General features: G+C 31.6%; 1 protein-coding gene across 1 annotated transcript; it reads left to right on the plus strand.

Moving 5' to 3' along the window:
• The first annotated feature begins 282 nt into the window (after positions 1-282).
• On the plus strand, positions 283-8024 carry LOC103832703 (3-deoxy-manno-octulosonate cytidylyltransferase, mitochondrial). Its single transcript, XM_009108766.3, has 8 exons — positions 283-555; positions 624-669; positions 1482-1568; positions 1651-1775; positions 1853-1992; positions 2068-2119; positions 2214-2324; positions 2390-8024. Exons 1-8 carry the CDS (start codon positions 340-342, stop codon positions 2480-2482), a joined length of 870 nt encoding a protein of 289 aa, XP_009107014.1. The 5' UTR covers positions 283-339; the 3' UTR covers positions 2483-8024.
• The last annotated feature ends 7536 nt before the right edge of the window (positions 8025-15560 follow it).

Consider the following 15560-nt stretch of genomic DNA (forward strand, 5'->3'; position numbering starts at 1 on the left):
TGTCTCCTCTCCCAACAAACAGAAGCATCACAATGGACTTACTGGAATTCCCCATGAGAGTAATCTCGTCCTTGTGGGCAATCTGTTTAAGTTAGCATATCAATCCCATTAACAATCCATCCATAGTTGTCTGAACTATATATTCCATATTTTATTTAGTAAAGTTTGTTTTCTGATTCCATATTAAAGTGATTTAACAAATCGAGTTTAATCAAGTAAATTTAATTAAACCGGAACAGACCGGTCCTTCGCTGGCACGTCCACCGGTTTTATTAAAGGAACAAACTCTCCACTGAACACACTCTCACCGGATCAAACTGAAAGACCGCTGCTTGATTAATGGCACTGTCTTCCTCTTCATCTTCTCAGAAGACATGGATTGTTCACGGTATCTTAGCCGGAACAGCGATCGCAGCGGCGATTGGCGCACGTGCGTATCTGGGTCGATCCAGGAAATTCCGGAGCCGGGTCGTGGGAATCATCCCCGCCCGTTACGCTTCCTCTCGATTCGAGGGCAAGCCTCTCGTGCAAATCCTCGGCAAACCCATGATCCAGGTTCCTCCTTAGTCTAATTTATATACACATATATGTATATAACTCTCAGCTTCTTCGTGTTGGATCAGAGAACTTGGGAGAGGTCGAAGTTAGCTTCTACGCTTGATCACGTTGGTAATGTGGCTCAGATCTCTACTCTCTATGGGTCTATACATTATAAATTTGATCTTAGGTCTCTTCTATGATGTTAACCTGCTTGAGTTTCATTAATTGTCATGTCTTTGGTTGGAATATATCTTTAAAGTTTTGTCGGTAACCTGTGACCTGTTGAGATTACAAGATGTCTGGTTTCTTGTTTTTTCATAGTTAGCTTCTACGCTTGGTAATGTGGCTCAGATCTCTAGTCTTACTGGTTCTATGATAGAAAAAAAAAAGTGTGCTTTATGGATCTAAGATCTCTTCTGTTACCTCCTTGCTTGACTGCATTGTTGGAACTTGGTAGCCCTGCGGATTCGGTTTTTTCGGGTCGGGTTTTCGGTTTTGGGTAGTTTGGTTCGGTCACAATCCTACAGAAGTAAACAGAAAAAAATGTTTCAGTTCGATTTTCGGTTAATTTCAGGTTTTAATTTTATTTCCAAGACAACCGATTTTTTTTGGTTTCGGTTAAATTTCGGTATCATTTTCTAAAAACTCACATTTTTGGTTAAATTCGGTCAGTTCGGTTTAATTCGGTTATCTTCTCTTAGTTTGGTTATTTCAGTTTGGTTAATTTCGGATAATTCAGTTATTTATTTTTGAAAATAAAAAACCGTATTGATTAAACCAAAACCGAATCATTTTCAAAATTCCACCGAACTCAAAACCGAAGGTTCGGTTCCGTACGGACAAAATCCGCAGGCCTAGAACTTGGAAGTCCTTTCCTTTTCGTTAAGTTGTGACTGCTGAGATTAAAAGGTGTCTGTTTTGTTGTATGTTTGACTCATCAGTTGTAGCAACGGATGATGAAAGGATTGCGGATTGCTGTCGTGGGTTTGGTGCAGATGTCATCATGACTTCAGAGTCTTGCAGAAATGGTATGTATGCCATTTTCTTCTGTCCCCTAATTTGATTTGTTGTATTGTCTTAAACCCTCTGTATTATTTGGTGGATACGTAGGTACTGAGCGGTGCAATGAAGCACTAGAAAAGCTGGAGAAGAAGTATGATGTGGTTGTTAACATTCAAGGAGATGAACCACTCATTGAGCCTGAGATTATAGACGGTGTTGTCAAAGCACTTCAGGTCTATATCTTAGTATACTATTGGGATGCCCTCAAACTTTAGAAGCTGTTGAATAGTGTAGTTATTATGGTTTTTAGGTAGCACCTGATGCGGTGTTCAGCACAGCGGTGACGTCATTGAAACCAGAAGATGGACTTGACCCTAACCGAGTCAAATGTGTAGTGGATAACCGTGGCTACGCTATCTATTTCTCCAGGGGTTTGATTCCTTATAACAAGTAATATTCCTTTGTCTTCTTATATACTTTGCCTATATGCACAAATTGTAATCAATTATGTTTTGTGCGGTTTAGGAGTGGTAAAGTCAATCCAGATTTTCCTTACATGCTTCATCTTGGAATACAGGTGCCTCATGCTTCTCTTCTTATTATATAAGTGATTTCACTTATCTATTATAGTCTATTTAGTCTCGGGTATGGTTGCTTTCCTTGTTTCTCAGAGCTTTGATTCAAAGTTTCTCAAAGTATATTCGGAGCTTCAGCCAACACCATTGCAGCTAGAAGAGGATCTAGAGCAGCTCAAAGTCCTTGAAAATGGCTACAAAATGAAGGTAACAGAACCCTTTCCCACACTATTTTGATAAATTCTTTTCACCTAAAATGTTGATTTTCGCAGGTTATAAAGGTGGATCATGAAGCTCATGGAGTTGATACACCTGATGATGTCGAAAAAATCGAATCTTTAATGCGCGAAAGAAACCTCCTCTAGTCCACATAATACAGAGATCTTATGCATAATGTCTCCACTGTTACTTGTTTGTAAACATTATGCAAGTATGGCGACTAAGTTTAAAAGCGCAATCAGAAACGAACAATACAAAGATTGAGTTTCAAAATTATATGTAACTAGAAAAACTGTAGAATCACAACCATACAATATTAATTAATGAAATTTCAAAAAGGATGTATGTTATTGGTTTGTATAATTTAGTGGATTTGAAAATTCATGTTAAATTTAGTGTTATTGGTTCTATAATTTTAAAATCTATATTCAAATCTAGTGTTATTGGTTTTGTAATTCTAAAATAGATTTTGAAATCAAGTGTTATTCAATAACAAAAATTTGTATAAGTATTTGATTTGGAATAAGATTTCCGTGGATTTGTAAGTGCTTATAAGATCAAAATACAAAAGAACAAATACCAGTTATTTCGTTAGATTTGTAATATTGTTTTTGTTTTAATTCTATATATAATCCACACATTTCGTTCATGAGAACAGACATGAACCATACCATCAAAAACTACAACCTCATCATGATATACCGTGAACGTTTTTTTCCAGTTAACTTCGATCAGAACTTCCACCAACAAGGATCACTAGTCAGTATCAATGAAGCTGAACTTTGCATCTTTCAAGGAATTATCAACGATAATCTTACACATATGATGGGCACATGCTACATGTTTTCATCTTAGAAGATGCAAGTAAAATTACATGTCAAGTTACACCAAAAAAATTACATGTCAAGTAAATCTGAACACAGTTTTTTTTTTTTTTGGGTCAAAAAACACAGTTTTTCAAGTGTAGATTTTTCCAATGCCTTTGTCAACTTTTGAAGTGAGCTAATCAACAACTAGCCTTGTCAAAGTCATCTATTTGAAGTGGAAAACACTTCAAGCACACAATTGCCAACCTCAAACCATTGCATTATTATATAAGAGAACACAAGAGAATTTAGCTAACAAATGATTAGCTACACTAACACAACCACAAATACAATTAACTCTCAATCAGATATTCGAGAATGGCAAGGGACAAAGGATAAAATACAAGACAGAGTGCAATTATGGCGTGTGAAACTGAAAAATTAATTTAACCGTATCACCCTGATAAATCCTCTAATTCAGAGAATCAGAGTACCATCCAAAGTATTGCAGATGATACATGTAGTACGAACTTGAATATCTAAGCTGTCTCAGCGGTAAATTGTTTTGCGTATAGTAGAACACTCAAGCTGTTCCCGTTCACATTTTTGACAACTCTAAATGAAACATGCTTATACTTCTACCAATAAATTTCTTCACTAAAAGCCCTTTTTTCAAAAAAAATAAAATAAATTTCTTCACATAGGAGAAAGTGTTCTCCCACTTGCATCTTCAAAAGTCGGTCCCAGTTCTTGTTAATTGACTTGGTTGATTAATATAAATCTACTAATTTGATTCTAAATTCCATATGAATGCTTCTGAAATCTACTTATTCTGTTTTAAAATCAATAGATTTATCAAAGGTTTTCAAATCCAAGAAAGATTTATAAATATACTAAAATATCAGAACCAATAACCCTCACTTAGTATTTCTGGTGCAAGCGTTTCTCTAACTCACCTTTATATATTTTTCTCAAATATAATAACTTTAAAACATAGGTAAGTTTTACTTGACTATATTTTTCTAAAGTAAAGTAAAACTATATTTTCTCAAAAATATATGAAAACAATATAGCATTTTCTATATTTAGATATCTAAATACTAGTATTTCACTAATATAGATAAATACATTAGAGTACAATTCAACTCTATATTTGTAGAAATATATAAAAGCGTCTTAGAAATGATCTAACAATCTTGATATTAAACAAAGAAATTAAGAATTTAATATTATAATATTCCACAACTTTTATTGCATAAATTCTAAAATCAGATGGTTTCAGTATTTGAGGCTTTTCTTATCTTTTTTTTTTATCTATCTAATGTTATTTCACAATAGTGATAAAATGGATAGATTGTATTATCTGTGATAGTATCCTATTTTTAATATGCCACAAATTTCTTTGAAGTATGCAAATTATATATATATATATATATAACTTTCATTGGAGGCATAACTAATTAGTTTATACTGAGATTATTAATTAATTTTTAATTACTTAAAATATTTGAAAACTATACATAATTCATAACTCATTCTAAGAAGTATTAACTCAATAGAAAATCGAGGAAAATCATAGTAAGAAAAAAGTAAAACATAGTAGTGCTATTACTCCCACTCTATAATACTAACCCAACATAATTTTTTTAACTCAATAGAAAAACTATTAACTCACTTTTGACAAAAAAAAAAAAAAACTAACTCAACAAAAATTTGAGGAAAAAATTAGTTAAAACCAGGAAAAAAACAGACAAAATATAGTAAAGAAAATAATATAAATTAATGCATATATGCACTTATATCATGCATCCATCAGAAAGAAGAAAATGGGACAACAACCACTTAACCCTAATTTTATATATATATATATATATATATATAACATTTTTTGTAACTGTATATATATAACATTTTCTATAACTCAGTATATAAGAAAACAATATATAATTCACTGTATAAAACATACAATGCTAAATATGTCGAGTCTCCAAAAAGCGTATGTAAACCAACTTGCGCCATTAAGGAATGTCGCCATGCATCTGCGCTGTTAAGAAATATATCCAATGAAATCAGAAGGGCATGTTTTCACGCTTTTGATCTTAATAACTTAAATCTGTTTTAATCATAACAAAATTAAAAGTTCGTCAAAAATAAAAATAAATTGCTGAAATAGTTAATGAACAGTCATTAAGCACTTCACACTTCATACTTTTATAGATCACATATTCAAGGAAATCAAAGAAATAGTGAGATAAAAAAATTCACTTATATCAAGTTTTTTTTCAGCTAATCTTGATTTTATTAATCATTGTCAACAATTACAGAGTTTAGTAAGAAGGATGGACATATATGACACACCCCCATAGATTATTACAAATAAGGGAAAACTTAGCTAATATGTCAGCTTATATTAAGTTGCTGCTCTAAATTTAGTAGAATATTATTACAAGAATATTAAATTAAACAGCTTTTTGTTGACACATATATATTATGCTCACCGGACTATGAGTACTGTCAAAAGATTCAGCTTGCACTGGATTCAATTCAAATTCATCACGATAGATCGATCTTCGATTATATTGTGGATTTGCAATCGAAATTTCGCGTAGACTAGTTTAATCCGGTCTTACACTCTGATTTTATATTAATTTTTTTTTATTTGGTTAGAATGTGTAAATACAATGTACCTATACTTCAATAAAATGAGAAACCAGAAACAGCTTGACAAAATATCTTGATTCTGTTTTACTAGTTACATATATAAAACTAGTTATTTTTCTGCACCATGTGTAGTAATAAAGTTTTTAAATTTAAATATATTTAAAAATAAAATTTTATTAATATTGTAGATTTTATTATTTTCTTACCAATATTTAAATATAAATCTGATTTTAGTAAAATGAAATTAAGATAAATAATAATTTTACCTCAATTAAATTATGTTTAAGAATTTATATATAAAATTATAATCTTCGATAGATTTTTTTCATCTATTCCTTTTGGTTAAATTTATTAATTCAACTTGTATAAAACTTGATACATAATTGTATAATTATAAAAAAATTAAAACTAAACAGTATTTATAAAATTGTAGATATATAAAAGAAACTAATGATATTTACGATAAAACTTTATAATTTTTTTACTTAAATTAAGAATTTTTTTTTTAAATGTAATATAAAAGTATAATTAAATAATATTTCAAAATTTGTTATGTCATATTTGATTATATTTATTTTAATGATGATGCATGAGTTATTACCATATTTTAATAGTTTACTAAAAATATAATTCAACATTGAATGTAATGTATGAGTTATTATCATATTTTGAAAAGTTTACCAAAAATATAAATCAACATTAAATATAATTATTCATGTCATATTTAGCGATGAGTCATATCATCAATTTAGTAGTTATGTCACATTTTTGTGAAAATGATTATATAGAAAACATGTGGTAAATAATATCTAGAGGATGATAAATGTAAATTAAAAAAACACTTAAACTAAAAGAAAGGAGATGGCTTTGTCACCTAAAAAAACAAAATTATAGGAAAATATGAAGTATTATAATGAATCAGACAGGGCTTCGAACCATTTGGTAGTTTCGTAACAAAGTTAAGGTGCTTTTTATTTATTTTATATCTATAAATCTTTTATATTTTTGGAATCTTTTTTAATATGTATATCTATAAATTTACTTAATCAAAAATACATTTATTCAGTATAAAATATCTGATCTGTTTAAACCCTTACAATAACAAATTTATATTTGTTTGAAATAAAATTTAATGTTTGAAATTTTAAATATATTTTAATAATAACTAAAATTTTATTTTAATTTTAAGAAGATTTAAACTATTATATGATTTCATTATAATAAAATAATAGCAACTGTTAGTTTCATAAATTGTTTCTGTTTAAAAAAAAAATATATATACATATATAAATTTTGATAGTTTAAAGGAATTAATAAATAAAGTAATCACCAATTTAAAAATTAGTATTTTGAAATCTGTCTTAGATTTTAATATACAAATAAAAATATTCTTATAACATTTATAAAATACATCTCGTTTGTTAACATCCCTTGACTTTAAAGTATACAAATAATATTATTCTTATAACATTCGCCCCAGCCCCTCCGACGCCGACTTGCCACTGCCTCCTCAATCTGCCTAGTAAATTATAGTCCTGTCTTGATTTAATAACGTCACTTTATATGTATTATTATAGTTTACTGCTTCCACTTTAATTTATTAGGTTAATACAATTGGCGAAATATGTATTTATATATACAGTATGTGTGTGTGTTCATAATTATATTTGGTGTGTTAAAATCATGCATTAATATGTTAGTCATTAAAAAGTATACCACTCGTAAAAATACGCTTATAGCCACGATTGGTTTTCGTTGGTATAACTCTTTTTCGTGGCTATACAATTGTAGCCTATTTTTGGTTCGTAGCAAACCATATCAACTTGCTACGATTTTTGCAACGAAATTAAACAATAAATGTTGTATCAAATTTGCTACGAAATGTCCGATTACTTTCATGCCAGTTTACCACAGAATCTAATACGACAATTTTTGTGGAAAAGTTGGCAACTTGCCATGAATTTGCTACGAAATGTTTCGGCGCAAAATGCTACAAAAACAGTCACAAATTGTTTCTTTTGTTTCTTTTTTTTTCTACGATTCAAACGTTGCAGCTATGTATTTTAACTATTTAAAAAAAATGTTAATTAGGTTTTTGTCAACCAGAACCAAATTTTAATTAGTTTTTTTTTTTTGCAAACAGAAACCAAATAAATATTACATTCAACATTCAAACATAGTTTCAAAAGGTTCAAAACACATATTACATAAACTTGTTTTTGGGCAAGTAACAACAACCACATATAAATCCTACAAACCAAAATCTGCACTGCACCTCTTATCTAGGTCAGATTGGTTGTTGGTTATGAGATGTTGACATTGTGATTGACCTTGAGTTTGAGACATGAGCTGGAGATGGAGCTTGAGCTTGACGGTCAGGATGAGGCTGAGTTGCTTGTGTAGTTGAGGCAGGAGGAACAGAAGCTTGAGGCTGGAGAACTTGGAGAATCATGTTGAGAGTTGATCTTTTTGCAGCCATCTCTTCTTTGAAGTCACTCTTGAAAGCATTGAGATCAGCCTTAACTTCATCGGTGGTAGTCTCTATGCCACACATGCGCATCTCCATGTCCAGGCTTCGCTTGGGCAAGGCAGGCACAAACTGAGAAGTAGTGGTGGTCTTGAACTGGACACTTCCAAGTCCATAAAATATTTCTCCCTTGCGTGTCTGTCCACGCTGAAAAATGACAGAAACACAATCCTTTGCGTGTCTGTCCACGCTGAAAAATGACAGAAACACAAGAGAGCATAATCATAGAGAACAGTCAGTCATACCAAAGCAGTCTATTTCAATATGCAAGTTCAATAGAAGAATAAGAAACATAATCATATACTATCACAAGTTTTATAGATTAAAAACTAAATAAGATAATAATAAGAAGAAATGAAGATAATGAACGAGATTATTACCTTGATGTATTCTTGGTTTAGGAGAAGGCACTTTGAAGTTATAGTGCCAGAAGTTGAGCACGGTTGGCTTTCACCAACTGGAGATCCATCTTGTGTCATCATCTCTTCAACCACATGCTCAGTCTCCATAACCAGAGCCTCTGCTGATTTGTCTATGAAGGAACCATCTGCATGTGTGTGAGTCTTCCTAACGAGGTCTGGACATGAAGGTGGTTCCTCCAAACCTTCATCAATTATCTACAAAAAAGGGAACAACCGGAAGTTAGACAGTTAGCAGTAACATAAAAGACAAAAAAAAATGTAAGTAAAAAGAGATAAAAAAAACTTACCATACGATACTCAATATTGGCAAAAAGTCCATGGTCCTGCCCATGCTTGTGCATCTCTTCCCTTCAGGAGCAGAAGTGCGGGAACTAGCTGCTGATTGGCTCTTTGATTTAGCCTCATATGTTGACTAATTTACAAGGATTGTTTCCCAGTCTTTAGGATTGATATACCTAGGTTGCTTGCGATGTCTCTTTCTCAAGCAATCTCTCCTTTTTTGGCTGATGCGGCCACATATTTCACTTGAGTCTGTAACTTCCATTTGAGAAAGATCTTATCGTGGAACTGATATTCCCAGTAGTAGTTTTGCTACAAAAGAAGAGAAGTCATTAGAAGTTTACTTGTAGGTAGCAAAATCATTGACGTAAGAAAGGGAAATGAACACTTATGATGAATGATTGCCAGCAGCTATTCTTCTTCTCTTGTATTTCCAGGTGGACCAAGGCCCACCCATTAATTTCCCTGCCATGTTGCTTGGATAAAAGCATGGACTTCAGGATCAATGCTGAACCTGAAAAGACAATGTTAAACATGAGGCAAATTTATATCAGTTTGGAGCATTAAGAACAATACAAGACTACAAGACTTAAACAATGTATCAGACTTATAACAAGACTAAAACACTTAAACAATGTATCAGACTTATAACAAGACTAAAACACTTAACAAATATCAGACTTCTAACTTACTACAAAACTTTACACTTTTATAAAACCAAAGTAAAAGTTAATTCGAGACATTACCAGCATTGTCTTAAACATTCACAGACGGTCCACTCAGAGGGTTGACCATACATAGGTAAAAAGTCTTTATGATGTTGGAAAAAGAAAATAAGCACAAATAAACCAATCAATTCTAAGTACCATATGCAGCAAATTTACTTCTAAAATGAACGTTTTGAATTGAATTTGCAACAATTCAACATGCGCAATATTTTAGTACCCAAATAAACTCAAAGTATCAAACAATCCTTTAATGATCGAAAGCTAGTCTCACCAAACATTCAGTCATAAAATTCTCATTCAACCAAATGTTCTTTTTTTTTCTCCATCACCAGAAGAAGAAAAAAAAAACTGGAGAAAGCAATTTTCATAACTTCCTTGGAGCCACATGCATTAATAATATTAATAATATTAATAATATTAATAATATACAATCATATTATGTCTAGTAAAAACTGAAGTATTGAAAAACTTCAACTTCAATGGTCGTATCATAACTTCTTGGGTTACTACCACCAAAAGTAAGTAATAGCACGTATATGGTGCAATGTTACATTATTTTTTTGTCATCCAAAAAATTTTGTAATTTTTGAACCATCACATAATTTTCTTTGGTTTTATTTCTGATCTAGATTTTGCCTAATTATTTTTTCCATAGTTTTCTTTTTGTTAGCAAAGATGTCTACTCTTGCTTTCATTGGAACTAAATTTTAAAATATTTCAAGTCAAATGTTTACATTTACTTTTTGATAAATTCATGATGAAATATAATCGAACAAAAAGAGAGTGACGCATTACTAAAATCACTATATAAGAGTGTATTTATATGTAAGAAATGAAGTTTGAACTTTGTTCTAAAAAAGAAGTTTGCTTGAAAGAGATGTAGGCTTCTAAAGTTGGATGTTTGAATAGCACAACTTTATCATAAGAGAATTTCTCTCATAGAAAAATCAAAGTAAAGGAGTGAATTTCATTTTTCTGGAGAAAAGTAAATCTATAAAATCATGTTGGTGGAGCAAAGCCCATATTGACAGATTAAAAGTTGGTTTAGGAAAATGAACATATAGTCCAACAATTTAATTATTGTTTATGAATTTGAATTCAAAAGTTAATATGAAGTTGTAACTTATTCTCCATAACTACTATAACATAAGCAATTTTTAATGCCATAAAATGTCATTGTGGATCTTTTCTGGTATTATAAAGCCCATGCTAAGAAAAAAAAACTAGATAGCTTTTTCGCATTTAATAAATAATTAAACAATTTTATAGATTTTCTTCTTCTCTTTCTTTGGTTCTTTTCTATGAAAGTACAACACACACAAAATTCTAAAGCTTATTGTGAGAATCAGAACTCGATTATAACCTCACTGAACTTATATCCTTTGTCGATTGCTTGAACTTGAATTCATCACAAGAACACCAAGAATTGTTGACCCGGTGTTCACCGCACTCCACCAAACTAGGAGAAGCCACTATAGCTCACCGGAGCTGGGATCAAACCAGCAACATTAACGGTTCATAAGCAAGCTCCGATTACAACCTAATGACACAGTCTCTCGATCTCGCCACTGATACTGTAACAAGATGACCCTAATTAGCTCAAGAGAGTAAAGCTAATAGCTTTATACTTCAGCTATTTACACATGTGATACTTCATGCCTAGCCCTGAGATGAGGACACGTGCCTAAGCTTAATCCTAGTGTTACAAACCTTTAGACTCAACCCGAGTCTTTACAATACTTAGCTAATGCTTTCACCTAGAGCCTTCATATTCTGACCCTTCTCAACACACTATCTGATGACTATACAACTAATCTTCACTATGCTTCTCCGTGATGCAACCCATATGTATTTTGAGATTCAGAACGTCATGCAACCTTAACACTACGGAGCATTCACAGATTCAAAGAAAAATGTTCATGTGAATGTTTTACAAATGTTCAGTTAATCTTATTGTAAATTGAGCGGGTAATAACCGATGGTTATCCGGATCTTTAAGATAGAAATTTTATGGACTCATAGATCAGGTTCGGTTTCAAATCGTTTTCTTTAATTATTAAAAAACTCATAAATTTTCCTACCATGTTATGTCTTATACACAAACTATCATTCAAGAAAACAATATGAAGATTGAAAGAGATTTATGGGGAAATACATCTGAAACTTTTATTTCGGGGACATATAGCACATGGCAATAATTTGGGAGACATCTGCTGTTATGCGATACTTCTCGTGGGAAAATAGCTCGTTGACCCATAAAACAATATGAAGATTGAGAGAGATTTATAAGACGGATTGATGAACTTGTTTTCCCTGCGTATGAGTTTGGAGATTTTCTAAGGAGATTTTCTAAAGAGATCCTTCCTAAAGTAGGGATAAACTTCAAATTTTGGCCCAACCGAAAGTTTTTTTTTGTTTGAACACTTAGCTGGGAAAGATTAAAAAATAAAAGATAGCTAATAATAATGATAGGGAGTGAGATGTGGTGATTTTCATATATGTAGATGTGTAATTCATTTGACTATTAAGAAACTTCGAAGAAGTGATAGATCTCTTAGAACTCATGTATACATTCACGTTTAGATGTATTTGACGTAAAGGTATACCTATATGTGAATTTTAAGAGATGATGTTCATTGGTTAATGTAAATTATGAACGCTTATGTAAAACGAAAGGAAGGGTATATATAAAAAATGAAGTATTACGATGGAGCAAATTATGGTTTTGTATCGTTTGGAACTCTGGTAGTAACGTCAAGGTGCTTCGTGTATTGAGGGATTAGTCAAAGGTAAACTCATGGGGAGGCTTTTACAGATTTAACATTGGTGCATGCTAAATTGCTAATGTTTAACTTCCTAGACCGTAGTACAACATCTAAAATATTAAAACAGAAGTACAAAAAAGAAATAACCCTTATTTTTCCTAAAAAATTACCATCTTATGCCACTGGATTTAAATACCATTGTTTAAAAAAATATTAAACCATCCTAATTAAATTGATATACTTAACCATATTACTAAAACCAATGATATTCCATAACAGCTCCTAACTAATATTAAAATATCAATCTTTACTTAACATCTCCTATTTTCAGCTATTAAATTTCCTAATGCTACGTCAATTTTTTTTATTAATTCTAATTTCCTTTAAAACCAATATATTCCAAATATTTAATGAACAAATTGTATATGGAATTATCTGTTATAGGAATATTCCTTCTATTCTACCACAACCCAACTTAAGTCTTTTTAATGTTACAAATCTAAAATATAATCGCAACTAACCAAATCAGTTTTTTCGTAATAAATGTGTAAAATTTTATAATAAAAAAATCACAATACCTATTCATCTATCTTATTAAGAACTAAAAAAATTGCTATTAATAAATAATGAAATATTATAAAACAATAGTATATAAACAAACAAATTGTTTGTTTTAGTTAATTCACCTTTAGTGTTATATATCTATGTTTCATTGCTAACTCATCATGACATATATATATATATACATATCTATATATTTGTATACATAACTGAGTAAAACAATTTGACAGTTTAAAACAATTAATAAAATTGATGAAAATAGGTCTGTGTTGGTTAGTCGTAAAAATATATGCAATCAAGCATATAAGAAAAATTATGAACGATATAAAAATTAAAAAAAAAATATCCGCACATGCGTGCGGGTCAGAATCTAGTATTATTTAAAAAGTCAAACAGAAATTTACATTGTGTTTGTGTTTTTACACCGTAAAGAAAGCCAAAGCAAAATTTTCAAAAAAAACAAATAAAATTACAAGATTCTTTGGACCTTCCGGAATTGTTGTATGCACCACCTTCAATTCAATAACTTTTAAAATATGTATATATAATTTTAGTAATTTAAGGGAATCAATTAATAAAATTCACCAGATATAAAAAATAGTATTTGAAATCGGTGTCTGGATTTTGTTATACAAATAAAATATTCTTATAATATTTATAAAATACATTTCATTTGTTAACATCCATTGACTTTTTATTAAAGCATATCATGAAATGCACGTTAGGAGTATAAATTAATTAAAGACAGGCAGACAGCTAAGTAAGGAATGAAAAAGAGAGATGGTGTTGATTGGTTATTGGTTATTGGTTATTGGTTAATTACTATTTACCTTTGAAGCTTATAAAACTAGAGACAACCGAGGCTTTATAATCAGGCAGATTACACATCATAAAACAAAACAAGAGAAAGAGAGGCAGAGAGAAAAGTTGATCAATATGGAGAAAAGGGTTTTGTACGGTTTGGTAGTAATGCTAATGTACCTGGTGGGTGGTGGCTATAGTCAAGGTAAAATTAAACAACCATCGCACATAGATTAGTTATATGTTTGTTTGATCATCCATTGATTCGATGCATGTACGTAGGGGTAGTGGAATGGATACGTGACAAAGCTGAATGGGAAGAAATTCCGGTCAAGACGGAAATTCACATAGGGGTTATGGTAACGTCCCCATTGTGCGGTGCTCCATGTGATATAGTGAACGACCAAGTGGCTCGATTTGTTGAAACCTACGGCGACCGGATTAAGTTCTACAAAGTCAACATTTTGGAGACTTTGTTCTTTGCACTAGATTACAAAATACTCACTGTTCCAACTGTCATAATTTTCAAAGAGGGAACCATAAATATTCGTTTCGAAAGCCTTTCCGATTGGAGTATGTTTTATGAACTATTAGTCAACTCAAGTATAATCGACTTTCCCCCTGACCTGTCCCCGGCTCCAGCCCCAGCCCCCTCCGACTCTGATCCAGATGCCGACTTGCCACCGCCTCTTCAATCCGGCGAGTAAACTATAGTCCCGTCTTGAATTAATAACGTCATTTTATATGTATTATTGTGTGTAACGTGTGTGTTTGCTGCTTCCACTTTAGTTTACTGCGTTAATAAAAGTTGCAGCATATATATATATATATATATATATATATGTATGTTCACATTATGTTTGATGTGTTAATAATATCATATGTTAATATGATAAGTCATTGAAGAAGTCTATGCTTGATATCAAGTGTTTAGATCAAAAGATTGTTAGATAGGTCTTTTATAATCCAACTAATATTATATGAGCTACGCATAAAGGTAAATATGATAACAAAATTGATCAAATCAGCACATCTTTGTCAAAATCAGATGAGAATTTTTTTTTTTTTAAATGGCCGTAACCCTTCAAGATGATTTCAGTGAGTTTCAACTCTTCCAACGTGGCACACATTATAGTTCGAAAAACAGAACTCAGTAATGGAAAAAGATAGCCAACGATGTGACTAGATCTATTGGCCCTTGTCACTTCTATAAAGTAAAGTTTGGAAAGTTAAGAAGAGGAAAAAAAAACAATTCACATAACGCTTCTCGTAGTTACATCAATAGCTTATGATCAAGCTCTCGCTCGATCACTTCATCTCCACGGCTAACGCAAGGTGCAGTTTACGACCATGTACTCGTGCACCACATGACGACACAACGCATCCGATTTCTCCAAGATTGTACGGAGAAACTAAGCTTCAAATGGGGGATCAAGATGACAGACGGGTTGATCAACGACAAGACCATGACGGAGGGATGTTGTAAGAACATTTTGATGATTGGAAGAGAATGTCATCATGAATGATTGATGAATCTCATTTTCTCCACTTATGAGCTAAAGAATATTGGATATGAGGTGATTTCAAGGAGCAAGGTGACTTGGGACAAATGTGTTCAGACCACTGCTTCTCGGATTTGGCTCCTCTGGCTTTTGAGGCTTGATTCTTTATAGT

The sequence above is a fragment of the Brassica rapa genome, chromosome A08 (genome assembly GCF_000309985.2).
Source record: "Brassica rapa cultivar Chiifu-401-42 chromosome A08, CAAS_Brap_v3.01, whole genome shotgun sequence".
NCBI classification, from domain to species: Eukaryota; Viridiplantae; Streptophyta; class Magnoliopsida; order Brassicales; family Brassicaceae; genus Brassica; species Brassica rapa.

Bases quoted from the DNA above. Each gene is read 5' to 3' on its own strand.
- LOC103832703 (XM_009108766.3), top strand. From the start codon at position 340: ATGGCACTGTCTTCCTCTTCATCTTCTCAGAAGACATGGATTGTTCAC. The intron at 556-623 runs GTTCCTCCTTAG...GTGTTGGATCAG, and splicing joins TCGGCAAACCCATGATCCAG to AGAACTTGGGAGAGGTCGAA. The intron at 2,120-2,213 runs GTGCCTCATGCT...CTTGTTTCTCAG, and splicing joins TGCTTCATCTTGGAATACAG to AGCTTTGATTCAAAGTTTCT.